Raw genomic sequence first — 22,016 nt, forward strand, 5'->3', positions numbered from 1 at the left:
TGCATTGGGCCAACCCAAACCCACTGTCAAATCACATATCATAGCCAGGGGCACAGCCTACACCACAAAAAACTCGGATCCACGCCTGCCTGGCCATACCGTGGCCCAAAAATGTGGTTCCGAAGCATGGATCCTCATGACTTTTGCACAAGACCAGCCCAAAGTCACCATCAGATCAAACATCATGGCCGGGGGCACAGCATCCACCACAAGTATCATGGATCCATGGCTTCCTGGTCATACCGTGGCCCAAAAACGTGGTTTTGAAGCATGGATCCTCATGGATCCTCATGATTTTTGCACAAGACCAGCCCAAAGTCACCATCAGATCAAACATCATGGCCATGGGCACAGCATCCACCACAAAAATCACGGATCCACGGCTTCCTAGCCATACCGTGGCCCAAAAACGTGGTTCCTAACCACGGATCCTCATGGATCCTAACGCTTTTTGCATTGGGCCAACCCAAAATCACTGTCAAATCACACATCATAGCCAGGAGCACAGCCTGCACCACAAAAAACTCAGATCCACGGTTTCCTGGCCACACCATGGCCCAAAAACGTGGTTTCGAAGCATGGATCCTCACGGATCCTCACAGTTCTTGCATTGGGCCACCCCAAACTCACTGTCAAATCACACATCATGTCCATGGGCACAGTCTGCACCACAAAAAACTCGGATCCACGGCTTCTTGGCCATACCGTGACCCAAAAACGTGGTTTTGAAGCACGGATCCTCATGGATCCTCATGCTTTTTGCTTTGGGCCAACACAAACGCACTGTCAAATCACACATCATCTCCAGGGGCACAGCCTGCACCATGAAAATCACGGATCCATGGCTTCCTGGCCACACCGTGGCCCAAAAATGTGGTTTTGAAGAACGGATCCTCATGGATCCTCATGATTTTTGCACAAGATCAGCCCAAAGTCATCATCAGATCAAACATCATGGCCATGGGCACAGCATCCACCACAAACATAACGGATCCACGGCTTCCTGGCCATACCGTGGCCCAAAAACGTGGTTTTGAAGCACAGATCCTCATGGATCCTCACGCTTTTTGCATTGGGCCAACCCAAACCCACTGTCAAATCACATATCATAGCCAGGGGCACAGCCTACACCACAAAAAACTCGGATCCACGCCTGCCTGGCCATACCGTGGCCCAAAAATGTGGTTCCGAAGCATGGATCCTCATGGATCCTCATGATTTTTGCACAAGATCAGCCCAAAGTCATCATCGGATCAAACATCATGGCCATGGGCACAGCATCCACCACAAAAATCACGGATCCATGGCTTCCTGGCCATACCGTGGCCCAAAAACGTGGTTTTGAAGCATGGATCCTCATGGATCCTCATGATTTTTGCACAAGATCAGCCCAAAGTCACCATAAGATCAATCATCATGGCCAGGGGCACAGCATCCACCACAAAAATCATGGATCCACGGCTTCCTGGCCATACTGTGGCCCCAAAACGTGGTTTTGATGCACGGATCCTCATGGATCCTCACGCTTTTTGCATTGGGCCAACCCAAACCCACTGTCAAATCACATATCATAGCCAGGGGCACAGCATCCACCACAAAAAACTCGGATCCACGGCTTCCTGGCCATACCGTGGCCCAAAAACGTGGTTTTGAAGCACGGATCCTCATGGATCCTCACGCTTTTTGCATTGGACCAACCCAAACCCACTGTCAAATCACATATCATAGCCAGGGGCACAGCCTACACCACAAAAAACTCGGATCCACGCCTGCCTGGCCATACCGTGGCCCAAAAACGTGGTACCGAAGCATGGATCCTCATGGATCCTCATGATTTTTGCACAAGACCAGCCCAAAGTAACCATCAGATCAAACATCATGGCCAGGGGCACAGCATCCACCACAAAAAACACGGATCCATGGCTTCCTGGCCATATCGTGGCCCAAAAACGTGGTTTTGAAGCACGGATCCTCATGGATCCTCATGCTTTTTGCACAAGACCAGCCCAAAGTCATCATCAGATCAAATATCATGGCCAGGGGCACAGCATCCACCACAAAAATAACAGATCCACAGCTTCCTGGCCATACCGTGGCCCAAAAACGTGGTTCCGGACCACGGATCCTCATGGATCTTCATGCTTTTTGCATTGGGCCACCCCAAACACACTGTCAAATCACACATCATAGCCAGGAACACAGCCTGCACCACAAAAATCATGGACCCACGACTTCCTGGTAAATCCATGGCCCGAAAACGTGGTTTTGAAGCACGGATCCTCATGGATCCTCACGCTTTTTGCTTTGAGCTACCCTAAACTCACTGTCTTGTCACACATCATGTCCAGGGGCACAGCCTGCACCACAGAAAACTCAGATCCATCGCTTCCTGGCAACACCATGGATCAAAAACGTGGTTTTGAAGCACGGATCCTCATGGATCCTCACACTTTTCATATTGGGCCAACCGAAACTCGCTGTCAAATCACACAACATGTCCAGGGGCACAGCCTGCACCACAGAAAACTCAGATCCATCACTTCCTGGCAACACCATGGACCAAAAACGTGGTTTTGAAGCACGGACCCTCATGGATCCTCACGCTTTTTGCACTAGATCAGCCCAAATTCACCGTCAAATCACACATCATGGCCAGGGGCACAGCGTGCACCACAAAAACTCGGATCCATGGCTTCCTGGCAACTCCATAGCCCAAAAACTTGGTTTTGAAGGACGGATCCTCATGGATCCTAACGCTTTTTGCATTGGGCCACCCCAAACTCACCATCAAATCACACATCATGTCCAGGGGTACAGTCTGCACCACAAAAGACTAGGATCCACAGTTATCTGGCAACGCCATGGCCAAAAAACGTGTTTTTGAAGGTCGGATCCTCACGGATCCTAACGCTTTTTTCATTGGGCCAACCAAAACTCAACGGCAAATCACACATCATATCCAGGGGCACAGCCTACACAACAAAAAACTCGGATCCACGGTTATCTGGCAACGCCATGCACCAAAAACATGGTTTCGAAGCACGGATCCTCATGGATCCTCATGATTTTTGCACTAGATCAGCCCAAAGTCACCATCAGATCAAACATCATGGCCAGGGGCACAACATCCACCACAAAAATCACGGATCCACGGCTTCCTGGCCACACCGTGGCCCAAAAACGTGGTTTTGAAGCACGGATGCTCTTGGATCCTCATGCTTTTTGCTTTGGGCCAACCCAAACTCACTGTCAAATCACACATCATGTCCAGGGGCACAGCCTGCACAACAAAAAACTCAGATCCACGGCTTCCTGGCCATATCGTGGACCAAAAAAGGTGGTTTTGAAGCACGGATCCTCATGGATCCTCACGCTTTTTGCACTAGATCAGCCCAAACTCACCATCAAATCACACATCATGGCCAGGGGCACAGCCTGCACCACAAAAATCACTGATCCATGGCTTCCTGGCCACTGCATGGCTCAAAAACATGGTTTTGAAGCACGGATCCTCATGGATCATCACACTTTTTGCATTGGGGAACCCCAAATTCACCCTTTATTCACATATCTTGTACATAACCACAGATCTGACCACAAACATCATGGATCTACTGCTTCATGGCCCTGGCCAGATGCTACCCTGGATATATTGGCCAATTTTTAGGTGGGTGTGCTGGGATGGAGGAAACGGAGTCGGCTGAATCTCTATCCTTTAAAGATGGGCGTCCAATGGCTGGGCCAGAATAATTTCAGTTTGTTTTGCCAGCTCCCAGCTCTTCATGGGGCGCAATAGTCACCTGTAGCTGCCATCAGGAGTCCCTGTGTGATCCTGGATGCTTCTATCTCTATGGAGGCATTGGTCACAAATGTAGCCAAACTGGAATTTTTGAATCTATGTCAGGTTAGGCAATCGGTACCGTACCTGTCCCTTTCCAACCTAGCCATGGTGATCCATGCAGTAGTCACCTGCATACAGTGGTACCTCGCAAGACGAATGCCTCGCAAGACGGAAAACTCGGAAGACGAAAGGGTTTTTGGTTTTTTGAGCTGCTTCGCAAGACAATTTTCCCCTATGGGCTTGCTTCACAAGACGGAAACGTCTTGCAAGTTTGTTTCCTTTTTCTTAACACCGTTAATACAGTTGCGACTTGACTTCGAGGAGCAACTCGTAGCACGTGGTGTGGTAGCCTTTTTTGAGGTTTTTGAAGACTTTGGTGATTTTTGAAGCTTTTCCAAAACTTTTCCGACACCGTGCTTCGCAAGACGAAAAAAATCGCAAGACGACAAAACTCGCGGAACAAATTAATTTCATCTTGCGAGGCACCACTCTACTAGACTACTTTAACTTGCTGTACACCTGAGCCGGGGAGTGCAGGGTATAAATGTGATAGAGAGAGAGAGAGATGCAGGGCTACCCTTGAGACTGCTCCAGAAACTCCAAATGGTCTAAAATGCAGATGCATGAGTTCTTACTTGGACTTTGTGGAGAGCCCACATTCAGTTGGTTGTTCATCAGCTGGATTGGCTCCAGGTGGAGTATCAAATCAGGTTCAATGTTTTGGTGCTAATCTTTAAAGCCCTAAACAGTCTGTGACCTTTCTTATCTGTGGGAATTATCTTCCAATACACCCCCATGAGTGTGACGCTCATCTAACAACAACCTACTGGTGGTCCCTGGCCCAAAACATATCCAGCTGTCCTCAACCAGAGCCAGAGCCTTTTTGGTGGAACACTTTGTCTAATGAGACCAGGGCTCAGTGCAATCTATCTCAGTTCTCTCACTTGTCATGGTGAGTGGGCTTGCACATTCCTATGACCCTTGTGAGCGAAGCCGTTGGGAATCTCGTACTCCCAGCAGGGTCACCCAAGGTGGTAAGGTCAAAGAAAATTAAATATGCTCAGAGTCCTGTAGTGATTTCATGCTCTTTATTGCAGCTTGTAAAACAGTGACTGAATTTCCCCCAAAACCTCAGGCTTTTATATACATTATTTAAACAATGAGTCCCGTCTGACTGGCTGATTCTGCTTCCCTCCTGGAGCCTGATTGGTCTTTTCCTGCAAGCCAATCAGTTCTTGCATTCTAGGATCCTACTTGCCTATTGTTCTAGGATCCAAGCTTAGTACATAACAGGGAAGGAGCTAGACAAGGTAGTTGTTTATCTCTTTGACATCTAATGGGAGGACATTCCACAGGGCAGGCGCCACTACCAAGAAGGCCCTCTGCCTGGTTCCTTGTCGCTTTGCTTCTCACAGTGAGGGAACCACCAAAAGGCCCTTGGTGCTGGACATCAGTGTCTGGGCAGAACAATGGGCGTGGAGATGCTCCAAAAGCATGAGGATCCATGAGGATGCGTGCTTCAAAACCATGTTTTTGGGCTATGGAGTTGCCAGGAAGCCGTGGATCCGAGTTTTTTGTGGTGCAGGCTGTGCCCCTGGACATGATGTGTGATTTGACAGTGAGTTTGGCCTGGCCCAATGCAAAAAGCGTAAGGATCCATGAGGATCCGTGCTTCAAAACAACGTTTTTGGGCCACGGTATGGCCAGGAAGCCGTGGATCTCAGTTGTTGTGGTCCGGGCTGTGCCCCTGGCCATGATGTGTGATTTGACGGTGAATTTGGGCTGATCTAGTGCAAAAAGCGTGAGGATCCATGAGGATCCGTGCTTGAAAACCACGTTTTTGGGCCACGGTATGACCAGGAAGCCGTGGATCCGTGATTTTTGTTGTGCAGGCTGTGCCCCTGGCTATGACGTGTGATCTGACGGTGAGTTTGGGTTGGCCCAATGCAAAAAGCGTGAGGATCCATGAGGATCCGTGCTTCAAAACCACATCTTTGGGCCATGCCGTTGCCAGATAACCGTGGATCTGAGTTTTCTGTGGTGCAGGCTGTGCCCCTGGACATGATGTGTTATTTGACAGTGAGTTTTGGTTGGCCCAATGCAAAAAGTGTGAGGATCCATGAGGATCCGTGCTTGAAAACCACGTTTTTGGGCCACGGAGTGGCCAGGAAGCCGTGGATGTCAGTTGTTGTAGTCCGGGCTGTGCCCCTGGCCATGATGTGTGATTTGACGTTGAATTTGGGCTGATCTAGTGCAAAAAGCGTGAGGATCCATGAGGATCTGTGCTTCAAAACCACATTTTTGGGTCACGGTATGGCCAAGAAGCCGTGGATCCGAGTTTTTTGTGGTGCAGACTGTGCCCATGGACATGATGTGTGATTTGACAGTGAGTTTGGGGTGACCCAATGCAAGAACTGTGAGGATCCGTGAGGATCCATGCTTCAAAACGACGTTTTTGGGCCATGGTGTGGCCAGGAAACCGTGGATCTGAGTTTTTTGTGGTGCAGGCTGTGCTCCTGGCTATGATGTGTGATTTGACAGTGATTTTGTGTTGGCCCAATGCAAAAGCGTGAGGATCCATGAGGATCCGTGCTTCAAAACCACGTTTTTGGGCCACGGTATGGCAAGGAAGCCGTGGATCCGTGATTTTTGTGGTGCAGGCTGTGCCCCTGGGAATGATGTGTGATTTGACGGTGAGTTTGGGTTGGCCCAATGCAAAAAGCGTGAGGATCCATGAGGATCCGTGCTTGAAAACCACGTTTTTGGGCCACGGAGTGGCCAGGAAGCCGTGGATCCGTGATTTTTGTGGTGCAGGCTGTGCCCCTGGACACGATGTGTGATTTGACAGTGAGTTTGGGTTGGCCCAATGTAAAAAGCGTGAGGATCCATGAGGATCCGCGCTTGAAAACCACGTTTTTGGGCCACGGAGTGGCCAGGAAGCCGTGGATCCGTGATTTTTGTGGTGCAGGCTGTGCCCCTGGACACGATGTGTGATTTGACAGTGAGTTTGGGTTGGCCCAATGTAAAAAGCGTGAGGATCCATGAGGATCCGTGCTTGAAAACCACGTTTTTGGGCCACGGAGTGGCCAGGAAGCCGTGGATCCGTGATTTTTGTGGTGCAGGCTGTGCCCCTGGAAATCATGTGTGATTTGACGGTGAGTTTGGGTTGGCCCAATGTAAAAAGCGTGAGGATCCATGAGGATCCGTGCTTGAAAACCACGTTTTTGGGCCACGGAGTGGCCAGGAAGCCGTGGATCCGTGATTTTTGTGGTGCAGGCTGTGCCCCTGGACACGATGTGTGATTTGACAGTGAGTTTGGGTTGTCCCAATGCAAAAAGTGTGAGGATCCATGAGGATCCGTGCTTGAAAACCACGTTTTTGGGTCATGGAGTGGCCAGGAAGCCGTGGATCCGAGTTTTTTGTGGTGTAAGCTGTGCCCCTGGAAATCATGTGTGATTTGACAGTGACTTTGCGCTGATCTAGTGCAAAAAGCGTGAGGATCCATGAGGATCCATGCTTGAAAACCACGTTTTTGGGCCATGGAGTGGCCAGGAAGTCGTGGATCCGAGTTTTTTGTGTTGCATGCTGTGCTCCTGGCCATGATGTTTGATCTGATGGTGACTTTGGGCTGATATAGTGCAAAAATCATGAGGATCCATTAGGATCTGTGCTTCGGAACCACGTTTTTGGGCCACAGTATGGCCAGGCAGGAGTGGATCTGAGTTTTCTGTGGTGTAGGCTGTGCCCCTGGCTATGATGTGTGATTTGACAGTGACTTTGGGTTGTCCCAATGCAAAAAGTGTGAGGATCCATGAGGATCCGTGCTTGAAAACCACGTTTTTGGGCCACGGTATGGCCAGGAAGCCATGGACCTGTGATTTCTGTGGTGGATGCTGTGTCCCTGGCCATGATGTGTAATTTGACAGTGAATTTGGGCTAATCTAGTGCAAAAATCATTAGGATTCATGAGGATCCGTGTTTTTTAACCATGTTTTTGCGTCACTGCGGCACCACGAAACAGTGGATGCGTGATTTCTTTGGTTCCTCCTACAGATTAAGATGTGGTCTACAGTAGCATGGTGTTTTCATTTTGTTTCAATATAAAAATCATATGAATTCATGAGGATCCGTGCCTCGGATCCATGTTTTTGTGGTGCTGCAGCGCGGCAAAGTGTTGGATCCACGTTTTTTATAGTCCAGTTTGTAGGCGTGCCTTCTAGGTGTGATTTGACACTGCATTTGTTGGAATTATTTTTTAAAAAGTGGAGGATCCATGAGGATCCGTGTAGATCCGCCTTTTATGGAGACCCTGAAAAGTATGTGTTGCTTGATTGTAGAACAAAAAACCTCAAAGCAGTTTACAAAACCCGCAAAAGCACAGGTAAGCGCAGCAAAATCCTTGGCAGTGAGCATGGGGGGGGCAGAGGGCACGTTCATGGCAGGGAGCACCGTGGGATTTTCACTTGAGTAAATGCAGGACAGGATGGCCGCATAGCTCTTGCAGGGGGACCTCCATGGGCAGATGCAACCTAGCAGGGAATGGGCTAGGCTGGGGAGGGGGGCGAGCGAAGACCAGAAGCTTAACGCTGTGATGCAGCAGCAGCAGCAGCAAAAAAGGCGAATGCTCTTCTCGGCTGCCTCCACAGAAGTCTAGCGTGCAGATCAAGGGAAGTCCGAGTCCCGCCTCTTCTGCCGCAATTTAAGAAGGATGCTGCCAAGCCGGAAGGCGGGCCCAGGAGGGAGAGGCTGAGGGCCGCTTGGGCGGAGAGCCAAGTCCAGCCCCGTTTGTCCGCCTTCCGCTGCTTCGCTCCTCCAGGGGCGGAGCCAGGATTTCTGGCCGGGGAGGGCATGACTTTTGGGGGGGTAGAAGCGACGTGATCGGTCAGTCCCCCCCCCCCGCGCCCTCCTGGCTCCGCCCCTAGTTCCTCCTCTTCGGCCGCCTCAGCTCGGCTCTCGCCGCCCCTTGCTTGGCGCGGGAGTTGGGGGGGAGGAGGGGGCGCCGCAGCTCCTCTGGGTCTCGAACTCCTCTCTCTCGGTCCGGCTTCCATTCTTCTCTTCCACAGAATTCAGCTCCTCTGGCTTGGGCAATCTGGGCCTTGGATCAGCAGTGCGATTCTGGCTACCCATAGAAATAAGGTATTCACAAGCCAGAAGAGAAAACCTTCCCCGTCCTAAGGGTTAAAAGCAACGGATCTGCCTTCCTAGAGGGGATGGGAAATCCGGGGGGGGGTGCGGGTCCTCCAGAGCGAAGGTCACCCAAGGAAATCCTCTCTGGATCCGCCTGGGCGGCTTTGGAGAGAGAAAGCTCGGCAGCTGAGCTGGGTTCCTAGAGGGGACAGGAAACAGTGGAGGAGGAGGAGGTCCTCCGGAGCCAAAAAGGGAGCTCCTGTCGCCTTGGCAACTTCTTCGTGGGCTGAGTCTCCTGTCTCCCCCGCCAGAGGGCGCAGTGGGGAGAAGGGAGTCCGGGGGGGGGCAGGGGACCCCCAAGTCCAGGGAGCAGAGAGACTCCTGCCCCCTTCCTCTCTGCCAAGCCGGGGAGGGGGACCAGGGCATTCCTCGGCATCCCTGGCCCCCTTCAGACCGAGGAATCCGGGCCATCTACTAGCAGACGTCGTAGTGGAAAAGAAAGATTTGTACGTAAAATAGATGCAGAAAGAAAAAAGAAAGAAAGAAAGAAAGAAAGAAAGAAAGAAAGAAAGGAGAGCGTGACCCATGCAATCAATTGAGGAAGTGCAGTGTAAGCGGTGGAAGTCATTCAATGAAATTTTATTATTTGTTTATTGAAATACATGTAGAATAAATTTGGAAGAAATTATTCCTACTTACTTCACTTTCTCTTTTTCTAATTTTCCTTTTTCTTATTCTTTCTTCTTTTTCATTCTTCTTCTTTTCTATATTTTTCTTTTTTTAACAGCATTATGGAACTTTGGATATTTGTATGTAATTTGTTTATTTATTAATTAATATTGGGGAAATTGCAGGGGTCGGCACACCGGCAGTGCAATAGATGAGCCTTACCCTGGGAAAACCTCCTTCCTGATCAAGGTGTCTCCTCTGCCAGGTAAGTATATATGTATGTGATTGTAACACTTTGCTAATTGATTTTGATTTTGTAATAATTATATTAAGGTAATAAAATAAAATTTAAAAAAAGGAATTGAATGTGTTCTCAAGAGTTGTTTTGGGGATTCAGGAAGGAGGGGTAGACCCTGGAGTTCCTTGGAGAAAATGGTGGGAAAGAAATGAAATTACTAAAGAGATGGAGCCCAGTCCATAATCTGACGGCTGCATTTTGCAGCTGTTTCTGAGTTGTCTTCAAGGGCAGCTGCACATGGAGGGCATTGCAATGATCCCATTGGATCCAGAGCATGGAATATCATGGCCTTGTCCTCTCATCCCAAAGAGACGGGGGCTGGCAAACTAGCCAGAGCTGGAAGGGGGCAATGCTAGTCACTGAGGCCACCTGGGAACCTCTAAGCAGATGTGGTGGTGGGGTTATGCTATGCAACATTATTGTTATTTTAATTATTATAATTAGTAATTGCCCATCCTATTATTTACATGCAGTTCACCCTAAGTTCCCAGGGCAGATTTCAACATTAAAACACTATAAAAAATAGTTTAAAACTAGAACTAGAAGATTTCTTCTTCTTCCTTTTTTTCTTAAAGAAAGCTCAGAGTCTGGCCTGTGGTGCAGTCCAGTCCTGGTTCCTTCCAAGACTCATCTACACTTGCACAGGGAACCACCTTCTTCTCCTTCCCATTTATCAGTTTTATAACAGAACAGTGTCTTTGTTTGTAGAATTTGCCAGTACCTCTCATTCGTTTGGATTGACAGAACTTAGCAGAAGACCAAGGGGTTCCTTCTGATCTTTTCGGAGACTTCCTGATAGCACAGATGAATGAGCAAGACTCAGCTGGCCCTGAAGCAGGAAGAGGCCATGGCATTGACAATGGGAGCAGTGGGGGATTCTGGGAAAACTCTGCAGAAGATCCTGGGTGAGGAGGACACCCTCCGCTCAGAGGTGCAGAGCCGGCAGTTCAGGTGGTTCTGCTACCAGGACGCCAAAGGACCTCGCGAGGTTTGCAGCCAACTCTACTACTTCTGCCACCAGTGGCTGAAGCCAGAAAGGCACACGAAAGCTGAGATGCTGGACCTGGTGATCATGGAGCAGTTACTGGCTGTCCTTCCAGCGGAGATGGAGAATGGGTGAGGGAATGCGGAGCAGAGACCAGTTCCCAGGCAGTGGCCCTGGCCGAAGGTTTCCTCCTGAGTCAGGCAGAGGAGAGAAAGCAGGCAGAGCAGCAGGTGAGAGAGACTTTCCTCTGGGGCTCTGAACAGGAGGGACAGTATCCCTAAATCCCATCCTTTTTTTGGAATGACACTGGATACCCCTCAAGTTTTTGTCCCAGCCATTCCTTTTCTAACCCATCTCCACATTCTTGTTGCTCTTTCAGGAAAAGGATCAGTCGGCAGCAACGGGTCCTGATCCCTCTGAGGCAGAGAGGACTTCGCTGGACACCAGAGAGAGGCCGCTGGGTAAGGAGGAAGGAGTTGTTTCTCAGTCTGGCCACGTTCTGTTGACACTGGAAGTAATCCCTGGGTTCTTTCAGTATCTGAGGGAAGGACAAGAGATGTATTTTCACATAACTAAAATATGAAATGGGCACAAAGGCCAGAATGCACCTCTGAGAGAAGCACCATGCACTCCTGGCTCCCCTTTGTCTCTCGTAGGTGAAAGAAGGTGGCCGGCAAGATCTCCTCCTCCATCTCTTCATCCTGGTGGAGGGGAAACAGTGGCTGAGGAACCGGATCAGATAGGGGGAAGGAATCTTGGGGGGAAAGAGGCTGAGGGGTGGGGGAGACAGGGCGTTTCTGGGGGCAAAGGAATCTCCTGCTCTTTTTTCGTCTGTCAAATCTGGAAAACTGGCATGCTTGCACAGACAGAATGATTTGAAGAAATCAACATGGAGTTCCACCCATTTTCCCTAAGACCTGAAAGATTGCTGCGCCTTAAATCTTATTAAACAAAGGAGAGCTGGAAGAGAGCCCAGAGCCCTTGAAGATGAAAAGCGTGGCCTCAGGGGGGGACCACACTGAAAATCAACCGACGGATAACAACACAGAATAAAATGCTTCTTGCAAGTTAATAGACATATGGATTTGTTAAACACAATAGAAAGTCATATACCAGTGACTGTGATGATAAGACAGTGGGTTAAGATCGGAGTTATGAAATTGGGGGGAAACTCTTCCAAAAAAAATTCCTTTAAAAGAATCAAGTCTTAAAACAAAAAAAAATTGTCCTTAAACAGTATTTAAAAGAATCCTTCTAAAAAAATTGTCCAGTAGCACCTTAGAGACCAACTGGTCTACCTACCTGAATCTGGGGAAAAACAAGAGAAGAACACAGAAACAAGTGAAAGAAACTTTCTCCCAATAGCCAGAACATGGGAAGCCCTCCCCATTTTTTTTAGTTTGGAATGTATTCAATCCATTAATAATTTTTTAGTTCATCTTCAGTGAAGGTTTGCCAGATCATAAATCAGCAAAAATAATGTAAATATAAAGAGAACAGAAGCCCCCCCCCTTCACTTACCTAACAATCCTGTTACGGCAAAGTCCTCTCCAGATCAAAACCTTGGCACACAGTGGCTGATTCATTTAGCAGGTTATCATGTCTCCGTCTTCCAAAACACACCTTTTTCTTAAGTCCAGATTTTTTATCTTAAAAAACAGAAGTATTCCCGCTCACGGTGGCCACATTGGAGAGTTCTGATTCATGCAGGCCAAGCACTCAGGGCTCCTGCCCCCTGCATTCCGTCGGAGCAAGAGACAGTTAACGGACTATCCGCCAGTCAAAGCTTGCCCTCCCTGACCTGGGTGGGGGTCACAAGGATAATTACTCTCATATTATCCTTAATTAACTGCATGGTCCGCTTTCATGGGTCCGCTGCACGCCATGGCAGTCCATGCCGGAAGTCGCAAATGCAACGTTTTAAGTGCGTTATACAAAGGTGACACTAGATGGCAATGGTGAGCTTATGGCAAATTCAATATATTTTTCAAAATGCTTCTTTTAAAAAGCATTTTCACAGCATTTTTAATATGTGTCTGGATTCCCCCACTCACACAGGGTCAACAGAATTGTTGCCCATCCGAAGATCACAAGGCCTTTTTTGCCTAAATCAACCCCACAGGTGGTAAAAACAAAGAAGCACAAAATATTTTACACTGTTTTTAAAAAGAATTCCAACAATCTGAGGAGCCTTTGCTGTAAGGCTGCGGGGATCTCTACCCATTTACCTGGGAATAGAAGGCATAAAAAAACCTCTGAGTTGATGTGTAAAGGATTGCACTACAAAGGCCTAAAATGTTGAACCAGACTCCAGCTCAGTTGATAGAGCATGAGACTCGTAATCTCAGGGTCGTGGGTTTGAGCCCCATGTTGCGCAAAAGATTCCTGCATTGCAGGGGGATGGATTGGATGACCCTTGGGTTCCCTTCTGACTCTACAGTTCAATGATAAGCAAAGTATACATGACTATAACTCTCATAATAATACATTTTTATTTATACCCCGCCCTCCCTGCCCAGAACTGGGCTCAGGGTGGCTACCACCAATAAAATTACAAGAAAACATAATGGGGGGGGCAGTTAATTAAAATAAGGGTTAAAATACAATTTAAAATGTATTAAAGATCTTGTTTGGAGTGTTACTTTAAAAAAAAAAAATTGACCGCAATAGATTTTACTCCAAATGATTTTTGCATGAAGTCTATTTCTAGGCATGCAGGTTTTTTTTTAGAGTGGCAAATAAATGGCAACTGTTCTCTAGGCAAAAAACATGACACTTTTCTTCATTTTCTTCCCTTTTCTTTCCGACTTTAAAGGCAGACAAAATCGGCTGCCTTGTCCCAGGATTCAGCCTAAGAGCAGCTGTCCCTGCCCAGCAGAAGACATCCAAGCCTAGACTCGACAAGGTAAGTCCTGAGTATCATAGATGACATGGGGGGGAGGGGGCGGCATACAATCTGAGAAAAGAGGAAGAGAGAAGTTTGACTTCTTTCTTAGCACAGGCCTTGTACATAGCAGGGAGACACTGAACGAAACATTCAGAGGCAAAGCTCCCTCAGAACTACCAAGTCAACCAGAGTGCAGGCTTCCTGAGTAAGTGTCAGCAAGCAAAAGCTCCACCTTTCCCTCTTTTGGTTATTTGACTTGAACGTGAACACAATTAACCTGGAACGACCTCCTGTTGGAAGGGTGAACTTCGAACAAGACCTTTTCTTGAAAGAGCGCGGGAGGTCATCCCCCCCCCCTGCTTAGCACACTCAGGCCCTGAGGGTCAAGCTAGAGGGGGCCGTAAAAATCTGGTCTCCAGCTGTTTTAAACTACAATTCCCATTGTCCCTGACCACTGGTCCTGCTAGCTAGGGGTGATGGGAGTTGTAGTCCAAAAACAGCTGGAGACCCAAGTTTGGGAAACCCTGATCTAACACTGTATTGTAAGAAGCTTTAAGGTTCCTGGGGTTCTGTGGGGGAAGCAAGACCATTCATGGGGCATGAGGGTGCTTCTAATGTCTGGTGCAGACGGAACTCCGGTTTCTTCTGAGTTTGAGGGTCCACAGCAATTGGCTCCCCTTTCCCCCTTTGGGAAAAGAGAGGGGGCAGAGAGTTGGGCAGGTTGACCAACTCTGCCTCTTCTGGCTGTCCTCGCAGGGAATACCAGGAGGTCATCTGAATGCAACCTGCTGCTCAGGTTTTCTCTCTCTCTTGGCAACCAACAACCGTGCTGTAGGTGGAGTGCCACAAAAGAGAACACCCTCTCCCAATTTCAGTCATGGGGGGAGGGTGGGGAAACCCGTAAGAGGCTGCGGTTGCAGGTATTAGTTCTCTTAAAAAGCGGGAAGAGCCTAGGGTAAGCGTATCTAGGACAAAAGTGTGTCATAGAATGAAAGACGAGGCTGCTGGGTTAGACCAGCAGCCTGCACAGTCCAGCATCCTTATCTCACAGTGGCCAACCAGATGCCCATGGGAAACTGGAAAACAGAATTTGAACACAGAGGCCCTCTCCCCTTCCTGCAGTTTCCAGCAACTGGTATTCAGAAGCATTCCTGCCTCCAACAGTGGAGGCAGAGCAATTAGGAAATGCTGAACTTTTCAACTTTCAAATTCCCCAAATGAGGAATACTAAAGAGTTGGTGGTGCTGTGGGTTAAACCACTGTGCCACTTGGGCTTGCCAATCGGAAGGTTGGCGGTTCGAATCCCCACCACGTGGTGAGCTCCCAGTGTTCGGTCCCAGCTCCTGCTCACCTAGCAGTTCGAAAGCACACAGTGCAAGTAGATAATAATAATAATTATTATTTATTTATATCCTGCCCTCCCCAGCCGAAGCCAGTACCGCTCCGGCTGGAAGGTAAACGGCATTTCCGTGTGCTGCTCTGGTTTCACCAGAAATGGCTTAGTCATGCTGGCCACATGACCCAGAAAAACTGTCTGCGGAAGCGGACAAAGGCAGGCTCCCTTGGCCTTAAAGCGAGATGAGCACCGCAACCCCAGAGTCGTTTGCGACTGGACTTATTTGTCAGGGGTCCCTTTACCTTTACCTTTAAAGAGTTGTAACATGACTTGGGAATTCAGAAGATGTGGTTAAATTAATATAATTTAGTTTTGCGTGATAAGTAAACTATGTGTAAAATTGCATACAAATCATTAAAACAATTGTCTAGTACTTGCAATCTATTATTATTATTTAGTATTACCCAACATTTTCAGAAGGTAAAATTGAAATGCTTTGGTTTTCCAAAAGCAGTTTATGTAGCTGGTGGGGTCTCCTCACTATGACTCACCAAAACCTTCCCCAACCCTTAGAATGCCCTCTATAGATACTATGGACTCAAGCTATGGGATTCCAGGAGCATAGAGACAGTCCACCAGTACTTGCACTTACTCCTGACGTTGCCTCTCGAAGAGGAATCAGAGAGGTGAGTGAATGTGTGGGATGTCAGGGGGGAGGAGAGCCAGCGGGAGTGGGACTGCGCTCACATGGAGACTCTCAACCTCCAGCCGTGTCCTGGAAGAGCCTCCTCCTTCTGAACCCTCCTGCTTCAAGCACCTCCTAGCTCGTCCCTTCCCCAGGCTGCTCCCCAGTGTCCGACCACCACAATCCAGGGTCCCCCTGGGCAGGCGGTGCCCCCCACTCTTACTCATCCACATTACCCCACAGACCCCACCAGCCCTCTGTCCTTTCCTGATTGGTCTCTGCTCGTGACCTTCGTTCCTCCAACTACACCACCCTCCAAGGAATTCATGCCCACCCAGTCACACCCTCAAAGCCCCTTATAGTAGGAACCGCTTTTCAGCATTCAATATATCTGGGGAAGATTTGGTTAGTTTTGGGTTAGATCAGAGCAGCCAACAAGTGGCCCTCAATGCCTTTCTTGGCAGCCCTCAGCAACCTTGGAGGCACCCCTACACACCTGTAGGCCTTGCACCGTCTTCCCAAAGCTGGGTAATGAGGTGCTGGGCTTTGGGAAGGAGGCATGTGTGATCTGTCAGGGTCCTAGAGTCCTCCAGCTTCCTCCCAAAGCCTAGTTAGCTCTTTCCCAGCTTTGGGAAGAAGGTGGGAAGGCGCTAGGTCCCACCAGAGCCTCGTGCCTCCTTCCCCAAACCCAGCGCCTCACCTGCCTACCTTTGGGAAGGCAGCATGCGGGCCGGGGGTGTGTGTCAAATTTTGGCCTTGCTCCCCTCTCCCACACGACAAGTCAGTGTGTGGCCCACAGGTTCTGTGCTGAACTACTCTTGTGGCCCACCTGGTATGAGAAATTGAAGCACCCTGGTTTAGATAGTGCATATTTCTGTTCTGGCGCCTTTGGGTGAGGGGTGGATTACAAATACTTCCAGTGTATAAATGATGCATTTTAATGTAGTTGGGTGTTTAATGAAGCCAAGAACAGTATCACAAGATTCGAAAATGTCAGAATGCAAGGCATCCTTGCATTTCAAGCTGCACATGAGTCTGGGAGGTGTGGTCTGGTCAGTTCACATCAGAATCCACAGAAATATCGTTCTTCAAACCACCCCTATTATTATCCAGGATGGAAGGATCTGTTCTCTAAGTTCTCTAAGAATTGGTTCTCTAAGTGTCTCATTTCTCCACTTAAATTTGGTTCCCCACATTTTGCAGCAATCTGCTTACATAATCACATTTATCCTCTATCCCTCATGATCACTAATTGCAATCAAGAAAACAACATGTTTGATGTGGCTCATTCTCCCTAGGGAATTTCAGAGGCAATTGGTGTGGCTTCATACCGCCACTTATCTCAAATATTGATGGCAGTGCTGGATTTTGGCCACGCAGCCATTGCAAGGAAGACTGAGATGTCTGAGGTAAGGGTGTGAAGTGAGGAAGGAGCATAGCAAGAGTGTAGGTCAGCCATCCCCAGCCTGGTGCCCCTTCCCCATCCGTGTGTTTTGAATTGGAACTCCCATAACCCCCTGACAGCATGGCCAATGGTTAGACGAAGATCCTGGCAGATTAGATCCTTAGCGGCTATTTACATCCACACCAAAGCATGTGAAGCAGCCTCTGGGTTCCTCTGATCTAGGAAAACAGAGCTGCGTTGGAAAAGAACGAATCCTGCCCCGTTTCCAAATATGCTCTTTTTCAAGAGATGGGATCCTTACCAGTCCAAAAAGGCAATTGGATCTGCTCATCCTCTCAGTATGGAAGCCAGACAACTTCCTCTGTGGGTATGTCTCAGTCATCCTTCTGAAGTGGGCTCCAGCAGTCCTGTCTCTGTGGCTCCAGACCCTAGATCTGATCTGATCCCTTGGCTCAGTCAGTCAGTCAAACAGATTCATTAGAAACCATTGGTCATCCCCAAAGTACATGCAATACAAAAGTACACTGTCCCATGTTTTTAGGTTAGTTGTCAGATGGTTGGTTGGCATTTCTTCAATAGTGGAAGCTAATGGGGGACCCCCAAGGGCCATCTAGTCCAGCCCCCTCCAATGCAGGAATCTTAAGCATCCCTGAGAGATGGCCATCCAACCTCCAACAAAGGAGAGTCCACAGCCTACCAAGGGAGAGTGTTCTGCTGTCAGAAAGCTTTGAATGAAGAACCTCTTAGAGTTTGGAAGACGGGACACCTCTCCAACTGAGGGGAGGGAGCAGAACCCAAGAGAGAAGGCAGTCGGCAGGCTGGGAGAGGCAGAGAGAAAGAGGGGAGAGGTTTCAGCTGCATCCCGGGGCAGGGCAGCTGCCAAATTTGCTCTCGTGCAAGGGTTCTTCTGCCTTACGGGAGTGCCTGCTGGCCCCATTCAACTATGTTTTAGAGTAGACCCATTGAATTTAATGAACATGACTAAGTTAGGCCCATTCACTTCGACAGGTCTACTTGAAGCAAAGCATAGTTGAGTGTCACTCTCTGTGTTCACCTCCATATATTTGTCAATTAAGCGAATTATTGCAAAGGCTTAGTAACTGCATGCGGATCTAACAGTTCCATAACTTTAGGGGGTCTTGGGGTCATGTGCCCCCGACTCTCCAATTCTCCAACCCAGAACCTTTTCCTTCCATTTTCAGTTAACTTCCATCAAGTGTTACTTCAAACGCCCCAAACTATGGTTATTATTCACTATGATTTGTTCAAAGGAGCCAGTTTACTAATCCATGGTTCGAAGTTGGCTTGTTTCAGTTAGCCTTTGTTAAGATTAACTGCATTGTGTCCTGATATGGGCTGTGGTTAGTTAAACATGGAAGAAAAAGCTTCTGGTCTCCTTTTTGCAACTGTGCTAGAGGAGAAGGGAGCAGGAGCCGATGAGTCCAAGGCTCATTCACACAATAATAAACCATAGTTTATCACAGAGGTAACCAAAATGGTGCCCTTCAGATGCTACAAAGGTCAAAGCCAGCAATACAGAGCCAGGTGACTGGACCTTCTGCTTCTAGGGATCTGAATGGAGGAAAATGGGGTTGCCAGGTTAAAGGATTTGAGGGCAAAGAGTCTGAGCCATGTAAGCTACAAATAATGCTGCCAGAGACACTTGACCCATCACAATGATGTAACAACCAGAGACTTTGGGTGTATATTTTTGATTTTAATCATGTTTCCATATTTATTGCATTTAACGTTTGGCTAGAATGCATCCACGAATGATTCCTGCATGCCTTCATTTTGTGACTCTCATGCCTCCCTCCTATGCTGCATTTAGTTTTATTTCTTTCTTTGTTTGTTTATATGCTGCCCATCTGACTGGGTTACTCTAGCCACTCTGGGCGGCTTCCAACAAATTAAAACACAGCAAGACATCAAATATTTAAAACTTCCCTATGCAGGGCTGCCTTCAGATGTCTTCAGACGGAAGTATAATTATGTATCTCTCTGACATCTGATAGGAGGGTGTTCCACGGGGTGGGCCCCACCACCGAGAAGGCCCACTGCCTGCTTCCCTGTAACCTCACTTCTTGCAGTGAGGCAGCTGCCACAAGGCCTTCTCAATAAACAACAACAGCCCCCACTGAAGATTTGATTGCTATGGCAATGGAGGCTAAAGTACAATAAAAAGGTAAAGGTAAAGGGACCCCTGACCATTAGGTCCAGTTGTGGCCGACTCTGGGGTTGCGGTGCTCATCTCGCTTTATTGGCCGAGGGAGCCGGCATACAGCTTCCGGGTCATGTGGCCAGCATGACTAAGCCGCTTCTGGTGAACCAGAGCAGCACACGGAAACTCAGTTTACCTTCCCGCCGGAGCGGTACCTATTTATCTACTTGCACTTTGACATGCTTTCGAACCGCTAGGTTGGTAGGTTGGCAGGAGCAGGGACCGAGCAACAGGAACTCACCCCGTTGCGGGGATTCGAACCGCCAACCTTCTGATCAGCAAGCCCTAGGCTCTGTGGTTTAACCCACAGCGCCACCCGCGTCCCTTAAAGTATGATAGTTAGGGCCAAATGGTTTGGAACACCCCAAGGAAGTTGAGCCCAGTGTGGAGTCCTGTATCTTTATATCCCATGACCTGTAACCTTACATACCTTACATACATCAAGAAATGTTTGATGTTTATGACTCTTTGTGCGCTGTGTTTGAACCCCTGCATAAGCTTTGTTACGAATTTGCTGAGCAGCTGGTGGGCAAGGCTGCCCTATTGCAATAGCCCTAATATACTGGGTCCCTAGCTGGATCTGCTGAAGCTTGCTGTGATTCTCTTGATTCTGCATGCCATTTAAAAGGTGTTCCCTTACCTGGGCAATGGACAGGTAGTATAGAAATAAAGTCTTAGGACAACAGCCCCCCCTGTGGCTCTTTCCCTCTTTTCTCATTCTGTCTATGGGCTGCAAAAAGAAATATAGTTGAAGAATGTGTGCTTCTCCTGATGTGCTGCCATTGGCCCCAGTCAGCATGACCAAGAGTCAGGAGTGGTTGGAGTCCAAGAACCAGGCATGGGGAACCCGAGGTGCTCCAGAACCAGAACCATAGAATCGTGATAGCTGGCCATCCAACCTCTGCTTAAAAACCTCCAAGGAAGGAGGGGGCTGTTGAGCTCACGCCTTGCTTGCAGGTTTCCCACTGGGTCACCTGGTTGGCCACTGTGGAAAGGGGATCCTCGACTAGAAGGCTCCAGAGCATATAGGATTTCCGTGGGGGTCTCCAGCTTCTAACTGCTTTTGCTTCTCTCCTTTCAGAACTATTATCAAGAGACCATCGACACCTGCCTCAACATGCTCACCAGCTTGCTGTCGGAGGCCCCCTCTCTGGAGACGCTGCAGGAGATATTAGTGGTAAGGGAGCCCCCAAGATGTCAGAGCAGGGGGAAGCAGCAGCTCCCATGCTGGAGGACAGGCCCTCTTGAAATGATTGCACGGGGGGCATCTGTGGCCAACTCACTGGTGGTCAAATGGGCCTCTATTCTGTTAGGAATGCTTGTGCAAGGCACACGTTCATTTCCTTTCAAAGATATGTCCTCTGCTGATGGCGTATGGGGAAGGGCTGTGGCTCGGGGCAGAGCATCTGTTTTGCATGCCCAAGGTCCCAGGTTCAGTACTCAGCATCTCCAGGTGGGGCTGGGAAAGGGCTCTCTGTCTGAAAGCCCAAAGGGCCAACTGCCAATCCTCATTACCTGTGGATCAATGGCTGGGCTTGGTCTAAGGATGCTTCCTGCATTCCATTGCTATGGCTGTGGTGAGGTGTATGTTGTATTATTGTAATTATCACACACAAACACACACAAATGACAGATCGCAGGGCGGTTCACAACATAAAAATACAAAATCAGAACACTGTAGGGATATCGCGGAGTGGGGCAGTGGGGTCTGGAGGGAGCACACTTCCCCACCAGCAGGCAGCCACGGTCGGCCTGCACGCGTGACCTTGGGGTGCAGGGCAACCCCCCCCCCCCGACAAGCCACAGCTGTCTGTACATCGTTCCACCTCTGCCTGACCTTTTGCGATCTCAGCAGTTTGCGGTGTCCTGTCTGTAACCCTTTTCTATGAGACTTTTGTCTCCATTCGTCATACAATGTGCAAGGGGAAAATGACGCTGTGGAACAGGTGCCAAAATAACCTTGTACCACCCCACAATCTCGGGACGGAAGATGTGTAAAGGTCACAGCCCAAAAATGTATCTGCCTAGCTTGCATATTTGTCTCAATAAAAGGAGGCTCCACAGGAATGGTGGTAGCTCGCTTCAGACCACCTGTGCGCAGCTCACATGATGATCAACACCTGTCTTGGGCCTTCACTTCAGAACACAAAATGCATAATAAAACAAAAACAACCCAAAAGCCAATTAATATCTAATTCTACTAATGCTTTTTTTAAAAAATGGCTTTTTTTTCTATGTCTTTAGTTGTTCTTATTTTGTTTGTAAGCTGCCTCGAGACGCTGTCAGGGGAAAAGGTGGGGTATTATTATTATTCCCTTTCATGGGTCACTGCCTTGCTGTGGCGAAGGGGCTTGAATAACTCAGTGAAGCTATGAACTATGCTGAGCAGGGCACCCAAGATAGACAGGTCATAGTGGAGAGTTTTGACCAAACGTGATCCACCTGGAGAAGGAACTGGCAAGCCACTCCAGTATCCCTGCCAAGAAAACTCCATGTACAAAGACAACAGGCATATAAAAGTTATGACGCTGGAAGATGAGCCCCTCAGGTCGGAAGGCGTCC

General features: G+C 48.6%; 1 protein-coding gene and 1 long non-coding RNA gene across 3 annotated transcripts in view; one reads left to right on the plus strand and one right to left on the minus strand.

Moving 5' to 3' along the window:
- Positions 1–8,806: 8,806 nt before the first annotated feature.
- Positions 8,807–13,844, plus strand: LOC128398544 (uncharacterized). Of its 2 annotated transcripts, XR_008327158.1 has the most exons (5): positions 8,807–8,977; positions 9,823–9,902; positions 10,644–11,150; positions 11,300–11,381; positions 13,740–13,844. It is a non-coding gene; the product is annotated as an uncharacterized LOC128398544 (long non-coding RNA). The 2 variants fall into 2 exon arrangements; XR_008327157.1 differs by lacking the exon at positions 10,644–11,150 and having other exon boundaries at positions 13,740–13,838.
- The window catches only part of LOC128398542 (lysozyme C-like), a 57,129-nt gene continuing 48,508 nt past the window's right edge, over positions 13,396–22,016 (minus strand). The window contains exon 4 of the mRNA XM_053359772.1: positions 13,396–13,876. Coding sequence (XP_053215747.1) covers positions 13,772–13,876 — 105 coding nt within the window. The 3' untranslated portion in view covers positions 13,396–13,771. The remainder of the gene's footprint in view (positions 13,877–22,016) is intronic.

Source organism: Podarcis raffonei, chromosome 12, assembly GCF_027172205.1.
Source record: "Podarcis raffonei isolate rPodRaf1 chromosome 12, rPodRaf1.pri, whole genome shotgun sequence".
NCBI lineage: Eukaryota > Metazoa > Chordata > Lepidosauria > Squamata > Lacertidae > Podarcis > Podarcis raffonei.